At 39.5% G+C, this 24,010-nt stretch overlaps 2 protein-coding genes across 2 annotated transcripts in view; one reads left to right on the forward strand and one right to left on the reverse strand.

Annotated features, from left to right (window-relative positions):
- ABHD17C (abhydrolase domain containing 17C, depalmitoylase) overlaps positions 1-19,302 on the reverse strand; it is a 73,527-nt gene extending 54,225 nt beyond the window's left edge. The window contains exon 1 of the mRNA XM_043988436.1: positions 18,605-19,302. Within this exon, the coding sequence (XP_043844371.1) occupies positions 18,605-19,191 (587 nt within the window). The 5' untranslated portion in view covers positions 19,192-19,302. The remainder of the gene's footprint in view (positions 1-18,604) is intronic.
- The window catches only part of LOC122743475 (protein vestigial-like), a 30,548-nt gene continuing 25,786 nt past the window's right edge, over positions 19,249-24,010 (forward strand). The window contains exon 1 of the mRNA XM_043988437.1: positions 19,249-19,952. Within this exon, the coding sequence (XP_043844372.1) occupies positions 19,375-19,952 (578 nt within the window). The 5' untranslated portion in view covers positions 19,249-19,374. The remainder of the gene's footprint in view (positions 19,953-24,010) is intronic.

Genomic DNA, 24,010 nt, shown 5'->3' on the forward strand with positions numbered 1-24,010 from the left:
GCACTCAGCACAGTATATTTATTATGCTACTAGGTACTTAACACACATTTACTGATTTGATATGGCAACATTCATGTTTGTTGATGAATATACGTATTTTTCTAACCCCAAAATCTCATTTTTCTCTTTTTGATCATCACCTACCTTCTCTGGGCTAAGCAGCAGAAACACATATCAAAACTCTATAGGATGACTCTGGGCAAGTCACTTAACCCCAATTGCCTCACTAAAAAAAAAAAATAAATAAAAAACAAACTCTATAGGAAACTCTAGTTGCAATAACTGGCTGGTCTTCCCCTAGAATAAAAGCTGTGTAAGACTCAAACTTGAAACTAAGCTCAATAAATACATACTAGGCACCTACTATGTGTTAGGAGAGAGATATTTAGATAATAGTCCCTGGCCTCATGGGGCTTATTATTTATTAGAAGGCTACAATACACATAAGGCAATATAATGAAAAAACAATACATGGTAAATGCATTAGTGAGGTACAAAGTGCCAAGTCTCAAGAGAAAACATTTGACTGGGAAGATTAGGGGAAGTTTTCTAGAAAAGGTACTATCTGAATTTAATGGATTGGAATTAAAAAGGGGGAAGAGGAGAGAATTCCAGGAATTACACTAGCAAAAGTAAAAAAGGAAGCAAAGTTCAGGGCATGTATGGTGAAAGAAAAGTAGCTGCATAGAGAATAAGTATGGCATAAGAATGGAAAAGATGGCACTAAATTATGGGAATTTTTGTTTAAAGGAAATCCAAACGCAACCTTTAATCACCTTCAAAACATCCTTTATATGTCTTTCTTAAATAAAGAGCTAACTTTCTCTCTAAATGGTCCTCCAATAAAATATACTGCTGAAAGAAAGGGGATTTGAAGAGATTTAGATTCCTCTTGACTTTGGCTCTGATTAGGTTTTTTTGTTTGATTTGTGGCAGTTCTTTGACAAACATGGGTTATATTGGTGGGGAAATAGAGTAAACAATGGCAAAGACCATACATATACAGATAGTATGGAAGAACCATCTTATGGTAGAAATGACATTTTTGGGAGTTAGAAAGCCTGTATTTAAATTCCAGGTTCATTATGTTAACAACTGCACAATCCTGGCCAAGTCACTTAACCCTAGGGGTCTCAGTTACCTCATCTATAAAAGAAAGAGGCTGGACTGATCTCTAAAGTCCCTTCTAGCTATAAAATCTATGTTCTTATATACCAGCAACTTGCCCCTGTCCTCACTTGGCAGTTTAGAGGGGACAAAAGCAAGGGGAAAAGGAATAGTGAATTAATGCAGGTCTTCAGTGTTTTTACAGTGTAAACTCATTGAAGAAAGCTGTCATGTGTTCTTAAGTATACCACCCATCACACTGTTAATGACTTTAGGACCCTTGGTCAGGTAGCAGACCAGCTAAGTTAAATATATTCTTGAGACCCTTTTTCTTTGTTCTTACTCATTATCTCTTGTATCACAGTGATTTGTGTAATCTCCCTTCCCTACTTGATTAAAAATTTCTTGAGACTAGAATCTGTGTTGAGTCTACCTTTGTATTTCTTTTAAAGCCTTGTTGTACATGGTTAGAGTGTAAAAGGAGTTTATTGAACTATATTACTTCTAAGCTCCCTTCTATTATCTCAATATTTGTAAAGCACACTTAGCATAATGCCTGGCATGTAGTAGGCACTATATGAATGCTTATTTCTAAATCTGTGATCATGATCAGGATCATGATGATAATGATACTGATACTGACCAAAAAAGATATTCTAGAAAGATTAAATTGGGGCAGCTGGGTGGCGCAGTGGATAGAGCACCGGCCCTGGAGTCAGGAATACCTGAGTTCAGATCCGGCCTCAGACACTTAACACTTACTAGCTGTGTGACCCTGGGCAAGTCACTTAACCCCAATTGCCTCACTAAAAAAAAAAAAAAAAAGAAAAAATTATGGGGGGTGGCTAGGTGGCGCAGTGGATAAAGTAACGGGCCCTGGATTCAGGAGTACCCGAATTCAAATCCGGCCTCAGACACTTGACACTTACTAGCTGTGTGACCCTGGGCAAGTCACTTAACCCCCATTGCCCCTCAAAAAAAAAAAAAAAAGCTAAAAATTATGGAACAGGATAAATGGCCTCTGAGGTCCCCTCTACCTCTAGATCTATGGCCCTTGAATCCTCTAATCCAACAATTTAAATTGAAAAAAAATTTTTGTCCTCTTAAATCATTGATTTTTATCCACCTTGACTACAAAGTACAAAATTTCTTTAGGAAACACAGGAACCTTATCTATTCCTACCACCCATAAAAGCATACTTAAAATTTAATTTAAATATTATATATGAGCAAAAGTATTGATTTAGTATTAAAGAAGTCTCAATATCATGATATTTATAGCCATACAAAGATGAATTAACATATGTAAGACTTTATGAAACAAGGTAACTAATTTTAGCACAAATATCATAGAATCTGTTCATCATAGTATTATCCCTGTTTAGTTATGAGAGAACCAAATGGAACAAGCTTTATCCTATTTTCATTTTATTATTATTTCAATTATAGGGGCTTTAGCCAACAGTTATAAGTATAAAAACCTCTAAGTACCTGATTTTATTTTTCAAAATACTAAATAAGATTTCATTGCAAAACCATCTAAAAATCTAAAATGGAGGAACAAAAAAAATTGGGATATCTTTTCTTTTACTGATTTCTCTGAACTCTTTTGGTTTAGAAAAATAGCTCGAGGTTTTTTTGTTAATGATTTGGCAAGTAACAGATATTCCTGTTAGAGCAGTTAAATGATTTGATGTAAGCTCACCACTTAACATTCTGAAGTAAATCAAACATTAATTTTTATTATTAAAGGTTATCACAAAACCTTGAGAAGTCTATATGGTTTGAGTTAAATGGTATTTTGGGAGCATCTTTTATTTCATTTTAAAGTAAGGCTATGCACCTGAGATTCCTTGGTCACCCTTAAGAAAAGACAGCTGTAACTGTAGCTTTTGAGAATAACCCCATTAGTATAAGGTGACAGATGTCCTAAATGGGTTTCACCCTCTTGTCCCCAGGAGACATCCATCCCAGATTCTGTTCTGGATCAGGTTTCTAGCTCTTGTCAGAAATTACCTATGCCTTCCCTAAAAAGCTGAGATTAGGAATGATGTAAAGAGAGATGACTTGCAAAGTGATTAAAAGGTGGTGATTTTCTGTTCTACAATTAAGAGCTAAGCAGTTTATGGTACCAAAGCATAAGTTCACCCAAAATAAATAAATTAGCCCAGTGCTATATAAAAACAGCATAACTTTTGAGTCCTTGATGGTATAAGCAACAATTTCAGAAAGGATCCTTTTGCCATATGTTAGTTAGCTACAAAACAAGCTCTCTCCCCATAGTCATTTCCCTGAAACTCCACTAATGAAAGTGTTGTTACTTGTATGGTATAATGGCATAATGGTGGTATATCCTATAAGGAAAGAAAAGGGTAGCATCAGGTAGGAATTGTCTCCTTTAATGCTTACTCACTCTTCTTAAAACCTTTTGCCAGCAGAATTGATCTTCAGCAAATTAGATAATTTAGCAAACAGCTAAATTCCAGTTCCTAAATAACCAATAAGTTCCTTTGCATATTCCTATTAGTATTACTCTTGAGAGAGATTTCCCTGGGTCACTGTGAAATGACAGTAACCCCAAAGGCACCACTCTGTAAAGGACCCAGCCCCAAATGCTTATCAACTCTAGTCCTGCACTATTAAATCCAGTTACACAGAAACCAGCTGTCACAAACCACTTAGATAATCAAGCATAACAGTTATTCTTCTGATCCTTTTCTCTTTTTTCCACCTTCAACTTCATTAAGCAGCTTTCCCATTCCAGACTGGTAATCTGAAATATGATCATTTTACAAACTACTTTTCAAAGAGTGTCCCAAATTTGCCTACAGGTTGAAATACAAAGTTTTCTATAGTTTGAAAATGTCCATGAAAACTGACCATGAGCAGTAATAGTATTCTGTTATTTCTTCTTAAAACTAACATAAGGCACTTTTCATATATTCCAAAGTCCAAAATACATTCTACTGTAGCCATGTCATTCATGACTTATGAATTTTCCATAATGTGTTGATAAATCATGGAAAGAGGAAGTTTTAAAAAACCAGAAAGATTAAAACATATCGTGCATTTATTCACATATCTAAAATCCTAATTCATATTTTTCATTTCCAATAATAATAAACAGGAGAGTTTGGGAAGTGATGGTATAAAATAAGCACATTTAGTCTTTTGTAATCTGTCTCTCACTGGCTTTGTCCCCCTTTCTGTGTGGTTATGACTGTCTCCAATTTCTCTTTTACTGTTTCTGCTTTTTCCTCTCTCTGCCTTTTCCTTCTGCATCCTGTTTCTTCCCCAGTGTTTATGTCACAGAAATCAGACAATGACTGGAAAGCTAATATGTTCATAAGGGAAACACAGATAAAAATTAGCAACAAATCTTCATATATGGTTTTTTTCTCCTCTTGGCTTTTATAATAAGCTTCTCACTGGCTGTCCTAATTCTCCCTTTTCTCCAATGAGTTAAAAATGTTGAAGCTAAAATAAATCTTTGCCTTCTTCTATTACTCTTTCCTTCTGCCTTCCATCTTTAATTGTCTTTACTTTTCATTAACCAAGTCTCACATTCAAGTGCCACAAGCAAAAATCTGTATCATCTGAAGCTGTTTAGGAGAGAAAATTTGCCCATTATATACTTCAATGGAATGGTATAGTAGAAAGAGCACTGTATTTGAAATCAGAAGACCTGGGTTTCAGGTTGTGTGATATTGATTACCTCTCTGAGCCTCAGTTTTTCCATCTGTAATAGCTAGGGAGAGGTTAGACCAGATAGTCCCTTCTAGGTATACATTTCTATGCCCTTTTGGTGACAATGTGATTAATTCTAAACAGAGGAGAAAAGCCTTTACTTCTACCCATGAACTAAGTGCTAGCACCTAAGAATGTTTCCCTAGGCAGATTTTTTTAAGTATTTGAAGAGTAACAACAAAATAAGCCTCTAATAATACAGCTACTTTGGTTTTAGAAAGTGCTCTGCCTACAAACATCTTCCAATATATACTTTAAATACATATAAAGTATCATTTATCCTCACAGCTTAGCTATGAGAAAATTCAAATGTAAAATACATCATAACCTGCTTACATTTTTAACTGTTCTCCTTCCTATGCCAACTTAATTTCCTTTGTAAACCCACTTGGAAAGAGATCAGGACTAGGAATCCAAAGATCTGCATACAAGTTCAAGCTCCATTACTTACTAGCTGAGACATCTCCCTGAAACATGGTTTTCTCATCAATAAATTGGGGCAAATAGTATTTGAACTATCTACCTGTGAAGTAAACACAGATTGTGAGGACCAAATGAGATAATGTAAAATACTTTGTAACAAACTACAAACCTAAGAAACTTTTTCATCATCATCTCAACTCTATACTTCCTCCACTTACACTGCATCTGTCCATGTCAACTCCATTCTTAGTTCTTTTTTTATTCCATCACACCTGTTCCCTAATCGGTCTCAACAGATGATTAGCTAGTTTAATAATATGCTTACTGCCACCTTAGAATTTCTCAAACACTCCTTGATGTTGACCAATCCCCAAACTCTGAATAACTTCCCAGTGTACCTAATATTGCTAAAGTCACAAAAATGTGTCAATTATAAAATTATTATAAAGTGCTATAACCCCTTTTTAATACTAATATTTATACCAATTAATATCAATGACTGAGTTATAGAACACTATATACCTAGGACACAGAACAGTTAATACATGCTTATTCACCCATCCATTCATTCACTCATTCCCTACTGTCTCCAAAGAAATAAAAATGAAAATCACCTCAGCAATGGAATGGGGGGCATGATGGGTGTGAGTTAGTTACCAATGCATTACAAATAAGGCATTATAAAGAAAATTTTAAAAAACTAAAGGAAGTCATCAAAAATGTACATGCAAAAAAGATGGGCTAGACATGTGGTAAGAACAAAAAGTAACCTTTAGGCAGTATATGTACTCCATTCATATGCTCTAGATGTCAAGAGAATAAGAACTAAGCCCAGCAGTATATTGAGTGAACATCCTGTGGCAAACTTAAGGGAGGATATGTACAAGAATAGAATATAATTGATAAGTACAGATGGTTGCAAAGTGCATCTGCATCATTGCAGGGAATATCCATAAAAATGAGATCAAAGATAAATTTGAGTATTCTTGTAAAACACTTCTTCCATACTTAACTAAAATTTTATAATTACAAAATGCTTTCCCATTCATTACCTAATCTGATTTTCAGTGAGGCAGGTAAGTACTATTAAACCTATTTTATGGGTAAGAAAACTGAAGGTTTTCTGAGTACCCCAAGCTATACCACTAGTATGTAAGAGCTGAGTCTTCTGGCCATAAATCCGCACACATTTCACTCTAGCTATTATGTTAAAAATTCTCAACTGGGCTCCCACTCATGTTCTACATATTCTACAATCCTTTATTCATCTTATAAACTCTTATCACAAAGGCTATTTTAAATCTTTTCAGGTACTCAGCCTGACCCCACTCACCCTCAGCAGATTCATTAAAAAATTTATTATTCACTATATGCAAAGCACTGTCCTATGCCCAGGGAAAGACAAAAAGTTCACATAAGACAGAATCTTTACCCTCATGGTGCTTACAGGCAACTACTACTACTATTTTACTGGAAACATACACCATCATTTCTAAGTTCTCTCAACTTTCCTTACCTCTACCTCAAAATTTTTCAATCACTTCTTTTTCTTTGCTTCTAACTCCTAAGTATCCCTCCTTGGTAAATGTAAATAGAGATGTAAATATTTAAAAGAAGGAAAAAGACTAAACAATTGTGATATACAGTGTTGGCATTAGATTTCCCCAGTAAACAGAAAAAAACACATAAGATCATAGGGGAAGAGCTGAAAGGATTCTCTAGTCCAACCACATCATTATACAGTTAAAAAAACCTGAGGTTAAAGAAGGTTAAGTAACTTGCCCTAGGTTACAAAGGTAGCAAACATCAGAGGTAGGATTTAAGACCAAGTCTTTTGACTACATTATTATGCTCTTTTCACTGTACCAAACTTGATGAAAACAAAATCCAAGGAGGCAGTGCAGTACAATATAAGGTGAAGTTGGAGTTAGAGGATCTTAATTCAATTCCTGTGTGACTCAATTAACCTTTGCGACCTTGACCAAATTCACTTTACTTCTTTAGGAAATCAATTTCCTCATCTGCAGAATGACAGTTGAACTATACATTCACTAAAATCCCTTCCAATCTGAGATCAATAGTCTTATGATTCCAACAATTTATTTCATACAAGAAACACATTTGAAACAAAGACATAGAATGAAAAGAAGTGACAAAATCATTATCACACAGTGGCTAAGTGTGGTATAGCTAAAAAAGTACTGTCCCTATATTTGGAGGACATGACTTCAAAGATTGCCTGATGCTTACTACCCAGGTTACTGTAAGCACTGCATCCCTGGCCATCTCCAGTCATCCTACTGACTATCTTGCCACTGAACCCAGAAGGCTCTGGAGAGGGGATTGAGGGTCCTGACTTTGCACAGCCCTTCCTCACTTAAATTCAGTTCATTATAAGCCACAACATCACTTCCCCAATATCATGGTCCTCTCTTCAAGAATGAAGGACAAACAACAAAAATGCCTGTGGGCAAGTCATTTAACCTAAAGCCCTTCAAATGTCCTTATAAGTAAAATAAAAGGGGATAGGGTGGAGGGTTCACTAAATGAGCTCTTAGGTCATTTCCAGCTCTAGATCTATGATCCTATTCAATTCTTAGAAGCTAGAAGAATTGCCATGGGGAGGGGGGGGGGGCGCGGAGATAGGAATACAGTAGTAGGTCTCTTTAATATTAGTCTCTCTAAGCTGGATAACTCCAATGGAAAAGATAAGCAAGAAGAAAAATATGAAATGAAATGGATTGTTGGAAAAACTAGATTTGACTAACCTATAGTCATTTCTAAATGGAAATGTTAAAGAGTAAACATATTCAACATCCCATAGCACCTTTACAAAAAGAAACCACATTTTAAAAATCATTTAAAAAATATGAAAAGTGAGATAAACACATTCATTAAAGACCATAATGCAAAGCAATGAAGGTCATAAAAATTAGAGAGACCTGAAAAGAGACCAATACATGGAATAACTGATGGACCAAAGAACAAACCACAGAAACAACAATTATGCTAAAGACAACAACCCAACAGCATATCCAACTTCATTGGATGCAGTTGAAATTTGGTCAAAGCTAAATCTTCATGTCTTGAAAATTATGTTGACCAATCCTAAGGGTCAAGTTAATAAATATGTAACTAATAAGATTAGAAAATAAACATATTAGCAACTCTCAAAAATAAACAAAATATTGAAAATTAGAGAATTAGATAAACTCAAAAATCAAGACTAAATAAATGATTTTGTAAAAAACTTAGTTTTAAGACTACAAAAATTGATAAGTCACTAATCAACTTAATAAGAAAAAGCAAAATTAAAATGCCAATAAAAATGACTGGTAAGTTCACAAAGAGGAAGTAAAATTACTTATGTGAAACTACACAATCATAACACCAGCAAAATAAAAAATACAAAGGTAATTGATGAGTATTTAAATATCCTAACCCAAAGGCATAAAAATAAACTGAAGATGGAGCAGCTAGGTGGCGCAGTGGATAGAGCACTGGCCCTGGAATCAGGAGGACCTGAGTTCAACGCCTGCCTCAGACACTTAACACTTACTAGCTGTGTGACCTTGGTCAAGTCACTTAACCCCAACTGCCTCACCAAAAAAATAAATAAATAAACCCAAAAATAAACTGAACAACCAAAGAGAGAAAAAACCCTGGGTCAAATGGATTTAGAAGTGAATTATATCAAACATTCAAAGAGCAATTAATACATATATGACAATTTTTTTTCAAAAGTAGACAAAAGGCACCATGCCAAACTTCTTTTAAGAGACAAATATGGTCCTGATACCTAAACTAGGAAGAAACAAAGTAGAGAATGAGAAAAACTCACTAAAGAATACTAATTTTTAAATGTAAATAAAAGTATAAACCTATAGTAATATATCTATAAAATAATTAATTGTGACTAAGATGGATGGATGCATGCCAGGAATGTTAAGAATAGTTCAAAAATTAAGAAAAGAATTGGTATAACTAATCACATAAGTATAAGGAAACAAATTTCAATAGATGAAAAAGTTGACAAAATAAAGCATTAATTTACTCATTCATTCTACAGCATTTATCAAGTGTTTATTGTATACCAAGCATGGTGATAGGAGCTGCAAATGCAAAGACAAAAATTAAACTGTCCCTGTCCTCAAGAAATTTCATTCTACTCAAAGGAAACAATCTGTAGGTAGAAAATTAAATATGAAATAGATACAAAGGATTTTATGTTACAAATCCTAAAATGCATAGGCACAGAAAGGCCATTTTTAATGAGATCAAAAGCATGTGTTTATAATAGCTAACATTATTTGGAATGGTGAAACATGAAAATCTTTCCTTATATGAACATAGCTACTCTGCACTCTTCACATTTATGACATAGTTCTAAAAATACTAACTACATATGAATATGACAAAAATTTAAGTTAATAATAGTTAACATTTATATAGCACACACTATGCTAAGTACTTTACAATTATCATTTCATTTGATCCTCACAAAAATCCTGCAACATAGGTACTAATTATTATCCCCATTTTACAGATGAGGAAACTGGGGAAAAGAGAGTATTAAGTGAATTGCCCTGGGTCACAAAGCTGTTAGTTGTCTAAGGTGAAATTTAAACTGAGGTCTCTCTGACTCTAGGTCCTGCATCCTATCCACTGTGTCAGTGAGCTATCTCAAGGCAAATTAAAGGCATAAACACTGGCAAAAAGGTAAAATTTTCTCTATTTACAGATTATATAATGATGATCTAAGAAAATCCCAGAGAATAAGTGAAGAAATTAACAGATGATTAACAGTGTCACCAAGGTACTAAAATACAAAATAAATACATAAAAAAATCATCAGGGGCAGCTAGGTGGCGCAGTAGATAAAGTACCAGCCCTGGATTCAGGAGTACCTGAGTTCAAATCAGGCCTCATGACATTTACTAGCTGTGTGACCCTGGGCAAGTCACTTAACCCTCATTGCCCCACCAAAAAAAAGTCATCAGAATTTCCTAATAGAACCAACAAAACTTAGGAATTAATCAACAAATTTATTAAGCCCCCACATGCCAATCAGGATACAAAGACAAAAATAAGGCAGTCTGCCCTTACATTCCCCCCCTCCCCCCAGATGTTTACAATTAAGTAAATACTGGATCTATGTAAGAGAAATATATAGAATGGGTTTTTTGTTTTTGTTTTTAGGGGAGGGTAACAATTAGGGTAAACCAAGAAAAGACTCCTATAGGAAGCCTATAAGTTAAGCATCAAGGGGAGTGAAGGGCACCAACTGGCAGAGCTGAAGGATAGCTTGAGCAAAAGCATGGAAGAGGGAGATGCAATGTCATTTTCAGAGAAGAGCAAAAAGGATGACTTGAGCAAAGAGAAGATGATGGAGAGTAACTTTGTTACCAGTCTGTAACACAAGGATAAATTAGCTTTCTCCATTAGCAATAGTCCCATATCTCTCCTGTCTTTTATAGCTAAACTTGAAAAGGAACAGCTACACTAACAGCTTCCACTAACTTTCCTCACACTCACTTAACTTCTAGAGCCCAACTTCAGACCACATCATTCAACCAAAACTTTAAGGTTCTGACAACCTCTTAACTGCCACCTCTAAAGGCTTCTTCTCAATCCTCATTCTTCTTAACTTCTTTGTAGCCTCTGGCACTATCAAGCAAGCTCTTCTAGAAACTCTCTTCTCTTTAGGTTTGCAGAGCACCACTCTCTTCCGGTTTTCTTCCTACCTGTCTGACTGCTCCTTCTCGGTCTCCTTTGCTGAATCTTCATCCAGGCCAAGCACACTCACCTGGGCTTGCTGCACAGGATTCTGTGCTGGCCCCTCTTCTTTTCTCCCTGTATCCTATTTCACTTGATGTTCTCATCAGTTCCCATGGATTCAATTAACATCTCTATGCTGATGATTCTCAAAACTATTTGGTCAGTGCTAACCTCTCTACTGACCTTTAGTATCATCTCCAACTGCCTTCTGAACATCTCAAAATGAATGTGTAGTACTCAACATGCCCCAAACTGAACTCATCCTCCCTCTCCAAACCCAGTGCCCTATTCCTGTCAAGGGCACCAGTATTTCTCTCATCCCATCCCCACCCTCACCCCCACCCCATGCCTAATCTCTTGCCAAGACCTGTCCATTTTACCTTCAAACATTCCTTGCATACTCTTGCTTCTGTTCACTGACTCTGGGACCACCTGGTACAGGGCCTCATCACTTGACACCTGGACTATTACAACAGCCTTCTGGTTGGCCTCCCTGCCACAAGTCTCTCTCCACTTCAGTCCATCCTTCTCTCGGCTGTCAGTGATTTTCCTAAAGCACGGGTCTGACCATGTCACTCTCCTATTTGATCATTTCAGTGGTTCCCTATCACCTTCAGAATCAAATGTAAAATCCTGTTTGGCATTCAAAGCACTTCATAACCTGCACATTCACCCTCCCACCCACCACGTGCTCTGCCATCTAGGGACACTGGCCTGCTAGCTGGTCTTCAGACAGACAAGACTGTCAATCTCTGACTTCCGGCATTTTCTCTGACTGTCCCCCCAGGTCTGGAATGCTCCTCCTCCTCACTCTCCACCTACTGGCTTCCTTCAAGTCCCACCTAAAATCCACCTTCTACAGGAAGCCATTCTCTCATCTCTTAATTCTAGTGCCTTTCTAAGTTAATTATTTCCAATTTATCCTGCTTAAAGCTTGCTTGTAAATGGTTGTTTGCCTGTTGTGTTCCCAAAGAGACTGTGACTTGCTTTTTCCTTTCTTTGTATCTCCAGTGCTTACCACAGTGTTTGGCAGTGTCCAAGTCTTCATGACCCAGTGTACCTTTACCATAATATCCATGGGGTTTTCTTGGGAAAGATACTGGAGTGCTTTGCCATTTCCTTCTCCAGTGAATTAAGAAAAACAGGTTAAGTGACTTGTCCAGGGTCACACAGCTAGTACATGTGTACGGCTAAATTTGAACTCAGGTCTTCCTGACTCGAGGCCCAACATTCTATCCACTGAGCCATCTAGCTGCCCTATGTGCCTGGCACATAGAAGACAATTAATATTTACTGACTTGACATCAGACACTTGACACTTACTAGCTGTGAAAAAAAAATGTTTATTGACTTACTGAAATGCCAAACAAAGGCATTTATATTTTAACTTAAAGGCAATGGTGAGCCACTGAAGCTTTTTTGGGGGTGTGGGGGGGCAGAGGAGTGATATGATCAGATTTGCAATTTAGTAATATCAATTTGAGAGCTGTATGGTAGGGAAAGGGTGTTAGCCTGATGTAGGAGGAACAATTAGGAGACTATAGTCCAGGTGAGAGGTGATGAGGGACTGGCCCAGAATGGCTGTGGTATAAGAAAAGGGGAAAGATAAAAAAGATGGAATAAGACTTGGCAACTAAATGGATATGGAGGGTGAAAGAGAGCAAATATTGTATGAAGGAGGGCAAATACCGGAGAATAAATACTTGTTGATTGATTTTCCCCCCTGTTCCTTGGCCCTCAAATTGAATTAGTTAAGTTACATAAATTCCTAAAACTTAAATTTTCTTGTATTTATCTTCTATTTCCTATTCCTATTGTCATCACTGTACTTCAGACCTTTGTTACCTAAAACTATAGAATTTTAAAGCTGGATTGGCATTCAAACATGATTTTGTCTGTCCTCAGTGAGGTAACTGAGATCCTGAGAGAGTAAGTGATTCACCAAAAGTTGCAGCGCTAGTTAGAGAGGGATCCGGAAACAGAACCCTGGGCTCCTAGTTTCCAAGTAAGTACTTTTTTCTAAGATACTGTCTTCCAACCTCTTGACTGGACTATAAACAACATGGAATGTAGGAAAGTGGTACATGGATAGAATACTGGGCTTGGGAATCAAAGACTCATCTTCTTGAGTTCAAATCTGGCCTCACACACTTACTAGATGTGTGATTCTGGGCAAGTCATTTACTTAACCCTCTTTTCCTCATTTGTAAAATGAGCTGGAAGAGCAAATGGCAAACTACTCCAGTACCTTTGTCAAGAAACCCCCAAATGAGGTCACAAAGAATTGGACATGACCAAGATGACTGAACAACAATATGGTGAGGGTACTGGAAACCACATACAAAGTACTGTGTCCAGTTATGAGGACTATACCCTAGGAAGCACATCAAGAGGCTAGAGCACATACAAAAGAAGGCAATGAAGATGAAGTTTGAAACTACGACATAACAAAAATTGGTTGGTGAGACTAGGAATATTTTGCCAACACTGAGGGGAAATGTGATCACTGACTTCAAGGGTAGATAGGGTATCATATGGAATAAGATAGACTTGTTTTGCTTAACCTCAATAGTCAAAACTAGGAATAGAAGTTGCAAAGATGCAAATTTCAGGTTGATAAAATGAAAACTTTTTTCTAACAATGAGTTGTACAAAAGCAGAATGAGCTGCCCTAGGAGGGGATGGGTTTTCCCAACCCTAAGGGTTGAGACTGGATAACTATTATACAGGTTATTCTTATCCAGGTATGAATTGAACCTACATCATCTCTAAGCATCTCAGGGTTTTCCTAACTGATTTAATGATCTTATCGTCTCCAACTGCCAAACTTATTTTTACTAAGCCTACTCTGAGATATAGATAGATAGATAGATAGATAGATAGATAGATAGACAGACAGACAGACAGACAGACAGACAGACAGACAGATAATATTCCCTACTCAAAAAATTTCAGGGTTCCTCAATGCCTATTGAATAAAAATTTCCTAGCCTGGCTTTTAAATTTTTCCATGCTTTGGCACAACCCAGCTTTCCAGCCTTATCTTTCATTACCCATCCCACTAAACATCTTAAGCTCTAGTTCAACTGAACTAATGGAGAGTTCTCAAATGTATTTCCTAGCTATGCTCACTCTTGCTGTTTTCTCTGTCCTCCTTATTCTATCTGTCAAAACCTACCCATCTTTCAAGACATAGATCAAACGCCACCTCCTCCATAATGCCTTCTCTTCTGATCCCCTCAGCTGGAAGTGCTCTCCTTACTCTCTGAAATCCTTTAGCACTCTTTCTCCCTGTCTCACAGCACTTATCATTTTACCTTGTGTTATACTTACATTTTATATTCCATCTCTTACCCTTTGTAGAGCATAAAAGCTCACCAAAGGCAGGGTGGTTTGGGGTTTTTTTTTGGTTACTGGTTTTTCCCAATCTTTTTATCTCCAGTGCCTATGTCTTGAATATAGCAAGCACTTAATAAACATCTCTAAAATTGATTTCTGTTGTATTATAGGAGAGGAAATAATGGGATTTGGCAGATACTCAAAGGAAATTAATGTAAACTGATTGAATTAAGTGAGAGTGATTGACTTTGATGATTAGTCTACTTCAAGTTAATTAGATTGTAACCACACCTGACTAGCCCTTAAGAAGGTATTGTTCTTAGAAGCTAAGGACTTTGAACTCAACTCAAGGCTACCTTCAAGTCCAGTGAACCAATGGATTTGGATGACACCTACCAATCAGCTGGAAGCAGTGTGTAAGGACCACCTCTGCCCCGGACCTATAAAAAGCTTCCACACTCAATTTTTGGGAGCAACTCATGGTTGAAGCAGGTTCATGGTGGAAGACTAGAGGAGAATCAGACCAGGCTGGAACTCTAGGCTAGTTAGGCCTTTTCTTAACTTTCTGAACTCCACGTGTTCTCTTTTACTAATAGCTAGTATGCTTTAATATAATGCTTAATGCCCAAAGACTGGTATTAAAGCTTCTAATTTAAGATGACCACACAATTAGATTTTAAACATCACACTGTACTTATTTGAGCCCCCTTACTAAATTGTAAAGTCCATATGAGGCACAGATGGATATGTCCATTTATGTTCTTTCCCAAAGTGCTTAGTACAGGGTTTGGGGCATATGATATTAGTGAACATTTTAAAACTGACACCCCAGGGGCAGCTAGGTGGCCCAGTGGATAGAGCACTGTCCCTGGAGTCAGGAGGACCTGAGTTCAAATTCAGCCTCAGACACTTAACACTTACTAGCTGTGTGACCCTGGGCAAGTCACTTAACCCCAACTGCCTCACCAAAAAAAACCAAAATCAAAAACTGATACCTCTATGCCTCAAATCAAGCTCCATGCCCACTCTTCCTCTTTTCTTGCCTTTAAATTCATTTCCCTAGAAATCCCATACTGAATTACTTTAATCTTTGTCTTCTCAGGTTATTTGGAACTATTCCTCATATGTGTCTTTATAATTTATTTGTAATATGTTACTTTGTCAGAGCTGTACAGGAACTAACAATAAACATATTCCTACCATTATTCCCAATTAATACTAGTTCTTGGTGGGCTAAATTTCACACAGCTAAATTTAAAAAATTCCAAAGTATATGATAATTGCATGCCTTATCATTAATTTAAAGTAGAATATACATTTAAAATAAAAGGAAGTACTATGATAAATTATATTTGATCTGAGTGTTACAAAGTAAGACCTATGTGTTGACACTTTTGTTTTGACTAGTTCTACCACTACTTAAGTACTAAAATCTCTAAATAAAAGTCTAATTCATTTTGTAAAGACTGACTTAGTAAATAATTTAATTTACCTACTTCATCCAACAAATACTGATTGCCTACCCTTTGCAGGACACTATGGGAAACGTGACAAAATTTCTGCTCTTCAGGGTGGCATTTGATGAGGATACTATTCTAACTGAGAATATAAGATATATTTAGATTAAACAAGGCAATATATTAGGCAGTAAGGTACAAGGGAAAGAGTTCTTGATTTAGAATATAAAACTGACACTTACCTGTGTGTCTTTGGGCAAGTCAATTCACCCCTCTGGCATCTGTTTCTTAATTGATAATATGAGGTTTGACTAGAAGATAAACCTTAAAGTCCCTTCCAGCTCCCTAACATTCTGTGACCTCCAACCCCAACCACCATCTCCCATCTTCATGCCTCTACACAAGCCTCTACTCTACCTCTAATGTATTCTCACCTAGAAACTAGAATTCCCCATCTTCCTACAAAACTCAGACAGAAGGCTTGTTCTGATTTGTCTCCCATAGTTATCAATGCCCTCACCCTCCAAATTATTTTATTAGATATATTTTTCATGTTGTTTCTATCCAATTGAATATAAGTTCCCTGAGGACAGGAATTATATCATTTTTGTCTTTGTGTCTTCAGAACCCAGTACAGTGCCTAACGCACAGAAAGCTCTTTAAAACATGCCAAATGAAGTCATTTATTAAAAAGTGCCATATGGCTGGTAGACAATACTTGCAATTGGAAGAGATATGGCTTTTGGTTCAGATGACAGGAAAGAGTTTCTGGAGGAAACAGGATTTGAGTTGCGTTGAGGAATAGTTCAGATTACCAATGGCAGAAATGTAAGCAAATAAAGGTGGAAAAGTGTAAGGCATATTCCAGATATAGTGTAGCCCAATTTAGTTGAACTAATGGGATTGTGTAAGATAATGATCAAAAATTATACTTGAAAGGTAGAATGAGTCAGATTAGCTGGATGGTTGAGTGATACATATGCTATAAAGATAAGTGAAATGTATATCGAATTTATAATCAATAAGTAAAGCAATGCCTGAGCCCTCTTTGAATCTCCAAGTATTTTGTAAATGTTACTTTAGGCAATGAAGTTTATTTGTGATGGAGTACAGAGTAGAAGGGAAGTATGGAAATGAAGGGGACTTGCTCAAAGCTATAAACCAAGCTGTGGGTAAAACTAGGCATAGAATTTTGGGAAAGTAACTTTACATCAAAATTGGTGTAAAACTGCAAAATTTTTAATTATTTTACTATAGCTATCCCTTATTTACATAATGCTTTCAACAATGATCAGGTGTGTCAAGCAGAGAGCTACAAACCTTCAATTTATCCAGATGGCTTTTTACTACTTGTAGATTGTATCCAACATAGCTACATGTGATACAAACACATCTGAATCATTTCAAAAACCCTGTAATCCAAATGATTACATCACCTTAAGGATTTAAGGTTCTTCCTTATGTTACACTGTCATCAAGAACATGAGTAAGCAGGATATATTAAATATGAGGGCATACACTTCCTTGTTGAGAAACTATTTAATTTATCCAGGGATGCAAAGGATCATTATAAATACATAAGTCTACATAAATAGAGAATAACATAAATCCTAACAAAACCAAGTCGCAAATAAGGGCTGAATAGGAGGAACAACAATCTAATTCTTTACTTATATACAACAAACAGCCCTTTTCATTTACAGAATTCAGGGCCCCAAAAGATACCACGTCATTAATCTTCATTATCGATGTTTGTCCTGAGGTTAGGTGGAAAATATATTGCTGATGATATATTACTGATGATGAAACTGGGGCATGAACAGGTAAAGTAATTTATCCTACTTATAGATGTGGCCTAGACAAAAATAAAACTCAAGTTCCCTGCCAGTTCTAAACACGAAGCCATGTCTCTTCTTATTACAGCTGTGAATGCTAACTGAAGGACACAAGATTCCCCACCCAATAACATCAAATTCAAACACAATCTAGATTAACAAGTAATTTAAGACTATAAATGGTGACAGGATGACTAATCAATTTATCACCATCTCTTGGACACAGTGTGGGCTTCAGGGAATCACCAGTATGTCTTTACCTGAAAGGACTACTTCAAGGGCACGGAAGGTAGTTCATTGGATTCCCATATACTATTTCATTCTTGGCCGTCTTTTAAGATTTCCAGAAAAGAGATAAACTTTTTTTGGGAGGAGGGGGGGAAGCAGTTTGCTGAAGTGCCTTTTCCTAAGAATCAACATAAAACAATTTTACTCAGACCCACTCTCCAAACACCACTCACTATATTCCACAACCTGCAGTTAACAGCCACAAAAGAACCGTCTTGGCAAACCTGATGAAGTAGCGACACATTGTCAAAGCAAGCAATCCTTTTGAGTTTAGATCTGTCCTAGAACCTTAAAGACTTTGTCTTAAGCTAGAGGGGAAATTATCATCATAAATTTGGTCACAAGCGCTGAAGGGAAGAAGCTAAGGTCGTCTCTCCCTCCATCCTTCTCCCGGCCCACAAGTGTCTACACGGACTCCCCCCCCCCCCCTTCAGCACCTGGAAGGAGGAAACAGAATCCTCTGCCCCCTGCCTCGCTTGGGGAGCACCAGTGGGGAATGGGGAGGGGGGGGGGGTCTGGCCCGTGGGTTTTTGTTTCCGCGTGTACAAAAGGGTAGGTTCCCGACCCGACGTGCTCGGGGACGCCCAAACCCGCTCCCCCCAGGCCCCGGGGGGCCGACCGACGGCTCACCGGGTTCGCAGGGCCTGCCAGGCGGCGTCGATGTCGGCGTAGAGGTTCTTCTCGGAGGGCTTGCCCGAGCTGACGCCGTAGCCCGAGTAGTCGTAGGAGAAGATGTTGCAGTTGATGCGGGAGCCAAGGCCGATGTAGAAGCTGCACATCTGGCCCAGGTCCACGGCGTTGCCGTGCGAGAAGAGCAGCGTGTAGCGACTGCTGGGCGCGCAGCGGACGAACATGCAGCCCAGCCGGTTGTCGCGGGCGGTGCGGGAGAAGAAGACCTCGACGGCGTCCAGCTCGCGCTGGGAGTACTGCCAGTCCGCCCTCTCGCTCAGGTGCAGGCTGCACGCTCCGGGCGCTGCGGCCGCCGCCGCCGCCTCCTCGGGCGGCTGCTGCTGCTGTTGCGGCTGCGGCTGCTGCGGCGCCGGAGCCTGGGCCGGGGGCTGCTCCCCGCGCTGCTCCGGGGCCAGCACGGTGTAGGTGGGCTCGGGCGGCAGGAAGGCAAGCTTGGCGGCGATGCGGCTGGGGCAGGGCGGGCAGCAGAAAAGCCAGCACAGCTCGCCGAGGGAAAAGCCGTTCATCCTGGGGCCTGGTTCGGGCATCGGGACGGACGGCCGCCCGCCAGCCCGCTCGGCGGAGGGGGAGGGGGCGGAGGACAAGGGTGGCTGGAGCCCGGGGGAGGAGGGCGGAGGCGGGGCCCGCCCGCCTGCTCGGCCCGGCCCGGCCCGACCTGCCGCGGCGCGGCGCCGGAGGGAGGTCACCAGCAGCGGCCCCGCGGCGGGCGCATGGCGCCGGCGCCTCAGGCCCGGGAGCAGGAGCCGGAGCAGCAGCGGCGGCGGCGGCACACAAAGCGGGCGGCGGCGGCGGCAGCGGCCATGGCCGGTTTGTCTTCACCCACCCCTCTCACTCACACACGCGCACACACACACACACATATACACACTCACTCACATTCACACACACACTCTTCCCAACGCCACCGCCGCCGCCACAACTTCCGGGTTAGGCTGCGGCTGCTGCAGCAGCATCCCCCCCCAGGACTCCCGGAGATAGCCCACCTAAGCCGGCCGGGAGGCGCGGCGGCGGCAGCCCCGACCCGGGGCGGGGCGGGGCCCGGCGTCTCGTGGCAGGGCCGCGGCCCCGCGCGCTGGCGGGAGCGGGAGCGGGAGCGCGGAGGGACCGCAGGCTGGCCCCGCAGGAGCCTGCGCGCTGCTCTAGGCATCCTGGGGGAGCGGGGCGCGCGCCCAGGACTGACCGGGGAGGGAGCTGGGCACCGAGGGGATCTCCGCTCGTCCCCATACCGCCAGAAGCCTCGAGTGCTATGCGTGCCGCATGACTGGGAGGACCTACAGGGCCGGAGCGGGTAGGGGATTGGGGACCGTGGAAATGTGGGTGCCTGAGCGCTATGCCTAGGAAGAGGGCTTTGTCAACCGAAGAAATACAATTCCTGAAAAACTGATCGGGGGCCGGCGTGGGGGGCGCAGGGTGAATTAATGGGATTGCATGGTGGAATATGGCCTCTGACATTTACTACCAGCTCTGTCACCCTGAGCAATTTACTTAACCTGTTTGCCTTAATCCACTGGAGAAGGAAATGGCAACAACTCCAGTATCTTTTCGGAGAAAACCCCAGTATTGGCTTACCTTGGGTCTTTGGGGTCAGGAAAAATCGGACACAACTGAACAACAAACGGGGAAACCGAGGCCCAGAGAGGTTAAGTGATTGGTTTGAAGGTCATATTAACAAATTGGTATTAACACAGGAACACTGATTTAGAGCTGAAAGTTATCTCTAGGTCCCCACCTCATTTTACAGTTGAGGAAGCCCAGAGAATTTAATAGAGCCAAGATTTGAACCCCGGTCATAGAATCACAGAGCTGACAGTGACCTCAAAGGTCATCTAGATCAGTCCCATTTGATGGATGGGGAAACCTAGGCCCAGACGCCAAATTTGTTATCTCACAAGTGACAAAGGCAGGATTAGAATGTATAATCCATTATATTTAAGCCAGAAGGTATTTCAGTGGTCATTTGATTCAACCCCATCATTTTGTACACGAGGAAAACGAGTTACAGAGAAGTAAAGATTTGACTAGGTCTTACAGGTAGTGAATATCCCATCTGAGATTCAGACTTGGGTTCTCTGACCACCACTATTTCCCCACCAAAACTGGGGCTCCGCTGTACCATGAATACAGGACCACAAATTTAGAGCTCTAAAAACATTAAAAGTTATCTCCAACTCCCTCCAATTGAAGCCCAGAGAAGATTTGCCCAATATCAAGTACATAGCAATAATAGGGTCTGGATTGGAAAACAGGTCCTTGGACCCCAAATTCAGCACTCTGTACTGACAGGAATTACCCCCAAAAAACAAAAGAATCCAATGTGGAGCATGAACTCAAGCCTTCGTTGGAGAATCTTATTGCTCCTGACTGAGCTAGCCAAACAAGTTCAAAGTTCTTTTCAGTACATCACACTGCCTTCCTGTGAGCCCAAAACTTGAACTGTCTTCCTCTCCCTAAGGCATAACACACCACTTCTTTCTAAATTAAAGGGACCCCTCTTCTTAACTGCTGTTTGTGGAGGAAAGAGGATAAAAATGAATTCCCACTTTATGGGAAATTAAAAAGGTGGGGTTTTTTCTCTTCAGTCTTAGGATTTTGTTTTGGGATACATACATTGACATCTATTGTATCTCAATCTGCATAAAAACAAACAGAATTTTGCTATATTTGATGATTTGCCAAATTGAGAATGTCTTTCCATTCCCAAGTTCTGTGTCTGGTAGTAACTAAGAGTGGTTTACTACAATATTGTTATCCACCTGCCTTTCTGGGTTTTCTTTTTTGTTTCCAACATTTTTAAATGTGGTTTTCATTGTCAAATTTAATTCCATAGCCCTTTGTGCCATCCTATCCTGCTCTAAATATTAATAGCAGGCTTACATTTTTTTTTAATGTGACCATCAATGCTTTGAAACTTTCTGTGTTCTTGCCAACACCAAGCCTTCAACACTTCCTTGTTTCACTGAGCTGGCAAACCAGTTCTCATTCAGGAACTGACAGGAGGCACTGTGCCCAGTTACAAAGTCAGGGCAGTTAGGGACAGTGAAATTGGCAGGATCATCATAGCTAAGGGGGTGGGGGCGGGGGAAGTTAGAGACAACACAGGTGTCCAAAAAGGAAACTGGCTTTGATGTTGTCATTTGATGATCTAGTTCTGTTGACAGAAAAATTCAGTTGAAGCCCCTTAAGTACAAATTAACTTACAACTTCCATTCATTTGTGGTTACCTGAAAAACTTGGGGAAAATATCAACAATCTAAACCCTACATCTTCACTAAAATCATAGTATTATACATTTAAAGGCTCTCCTTTGAGATATGGTTCAACCCTCTGATTTTACAGATGAAGAAAATGAAGCCTAGACTGCTTAAATAATTTGCTTAAAATCATGTCACTTAAGAAATGTCTTTAAAATACATCACCATAAAATTAAAGTTAAAAGGGATTTAGAGATTATCTTGTCTAGTCCCCTCAAATATGATTAAAGAAAGAAAACATTAGTAAGAACTATTTAGGTCTAGTTTTAAGGATACTTGTATCTGGTAAGGTCAACTTTTTTAGGCTACAATATTGAAGTATCATCTATTTACAAGCTTAGATAATTTTAAAATTTTCTCCATTTTTATATTCATCAACCTAAATTCTCTCCATATTACCCCTCTTAGAGAATCATCCTATGTAACAATAATCAAGAAACATTACTGCTAGATTTCTGAAATGTGCCTATCACATTATGGGTGCAATGTAGAATAGCAGAAAGGGCATGGGAACTAGTGTTGGAGAACTAGGTTCTAATATTTGCTCTTCCATTGACTATCCATGTGACCTTGAGCAAATCACTTAAACTCTATGAGTCTCATTTATCTCATTGGTCAAATGAGAAAATTGGACTAAAATCAACAACCATATTTTTTCTTTTCAATTCAACAAGTGTTTATTGAGTCAACTGTGTGCAAGGCACTTGATCTCTAAATTCCTTTTCAGCTCTAAAATCCCATGATTCTCTGTAATTCCAGGCACACATTACAGGTCCCAAATGTTTTCTTATTTCACATTTGCTTAATAGCAAATATTTTACATCTGTTGTGGTAAGTAACTAGTTGCTGTATATCAGTGTAACTGGTACAATGTTCTGATGTTTGTGTCTTGTATGTTTTTACATTTGTAGTTTACCAAAGAGACTTGTCTTTGTTTAAGTGGATTTTAGATGGGGAGGTGAAAGAAGGTAACTCAATTCTCATTGCAAAAAGAGGAGCAACCCAAAACAGTAGATAAGATTATTTATGTAAAGTACACCTTTGAATATATGACCTTGAAATCCATAACATTAAAAAAATTATGAAGCCTGATTGGGGAAAAACAGAAGAATAATGTAATTTCTCCATCTTATCATTGTTTCCTACAATTCCACTCATCCAGATTTACTACCTTGGTGTCAATGTCCTCACACTCACCCCACAAATACAATCAAGTTGCCGAATTTTATCATTCCTATCTCCACAACATCCCTCATATCTGTTCTCTTCTTTTTATTCATATACTCACCTTGCTGGTTCAGGCCCTCACCTCTCACCTCAACTATTGAGGTAACTTTCTGGTAGTTCACTTTTCCTCAAGCCTCTCCAGACAACAGGGCTGCCAAAATAATTTTCTTAAAGCACAAGTCTGTGTGACACCTCCCTTCCCCCCACCTCCATATACAAGCTACCTTGGCTTTCTATCATCTCTGGGATCAAGCATAAACTCTTCTGGTATTTAAAACTCTTCACAATCTGGCCCCTCCCTACTTTTCCAGTTTTCTTACACATACACTCCCTTTGGTGCATTCTATAGTTCAGGCAAACTGGTCTATTTGCTGTGCCTCACACAGAAGACTCCCTCTCACTTCTTATATTTGTATTATCTGTGCTCCATTCCTGGAATAAGCTCTATCCTCACCTCTTCAAATCCCTGGTTTCCTTCAAAACTTGGCTCTGGCCTTCTCCACAAAGCCTTTCCTGATCTGGCAAGCCCATCATGCCTTCCTCCTCCAATTGTCATTCATCAGCATGTTGTCTCTCCTATTAATTCTATAAATTCTCTCCCACCCAATCCTCTCTTTGTTATGGGGAAAGCACGTGGGTCCTTAGGATTCCTCTGTAAAGAATTACCCACACATCCTAGTTAGAAATAAAAGAACAGTTTTATTTGGTACAAGAGAAACTGGCCAGGAGGAAAGTTTAAAATTCTTTCCTCCTCGACCGGACTGGGGAGCGCCCTTTTATACTGCCTAGATGATGTGACCACCTGAGTGAGGGTGAAATGTCCCTTATTGGGTGGTGGGTTGGAAGCAGTCTGCTGAGGGGCACTTGT

Source organism: Dromiciops gliroides, chromosome 2, assembly GCF_019393635.1.
Source record: "Dromiciops gliroides isolate mDroGli1 chromosome 2, mDroGli1.pri, whole genome shotgun sequence".
NCBI lineage: Eukaryota > Metazoa > Chordata > Mammalia > Microbiotheria > Microbiotheriidae > Dromiciops > Dromiciops gliroides.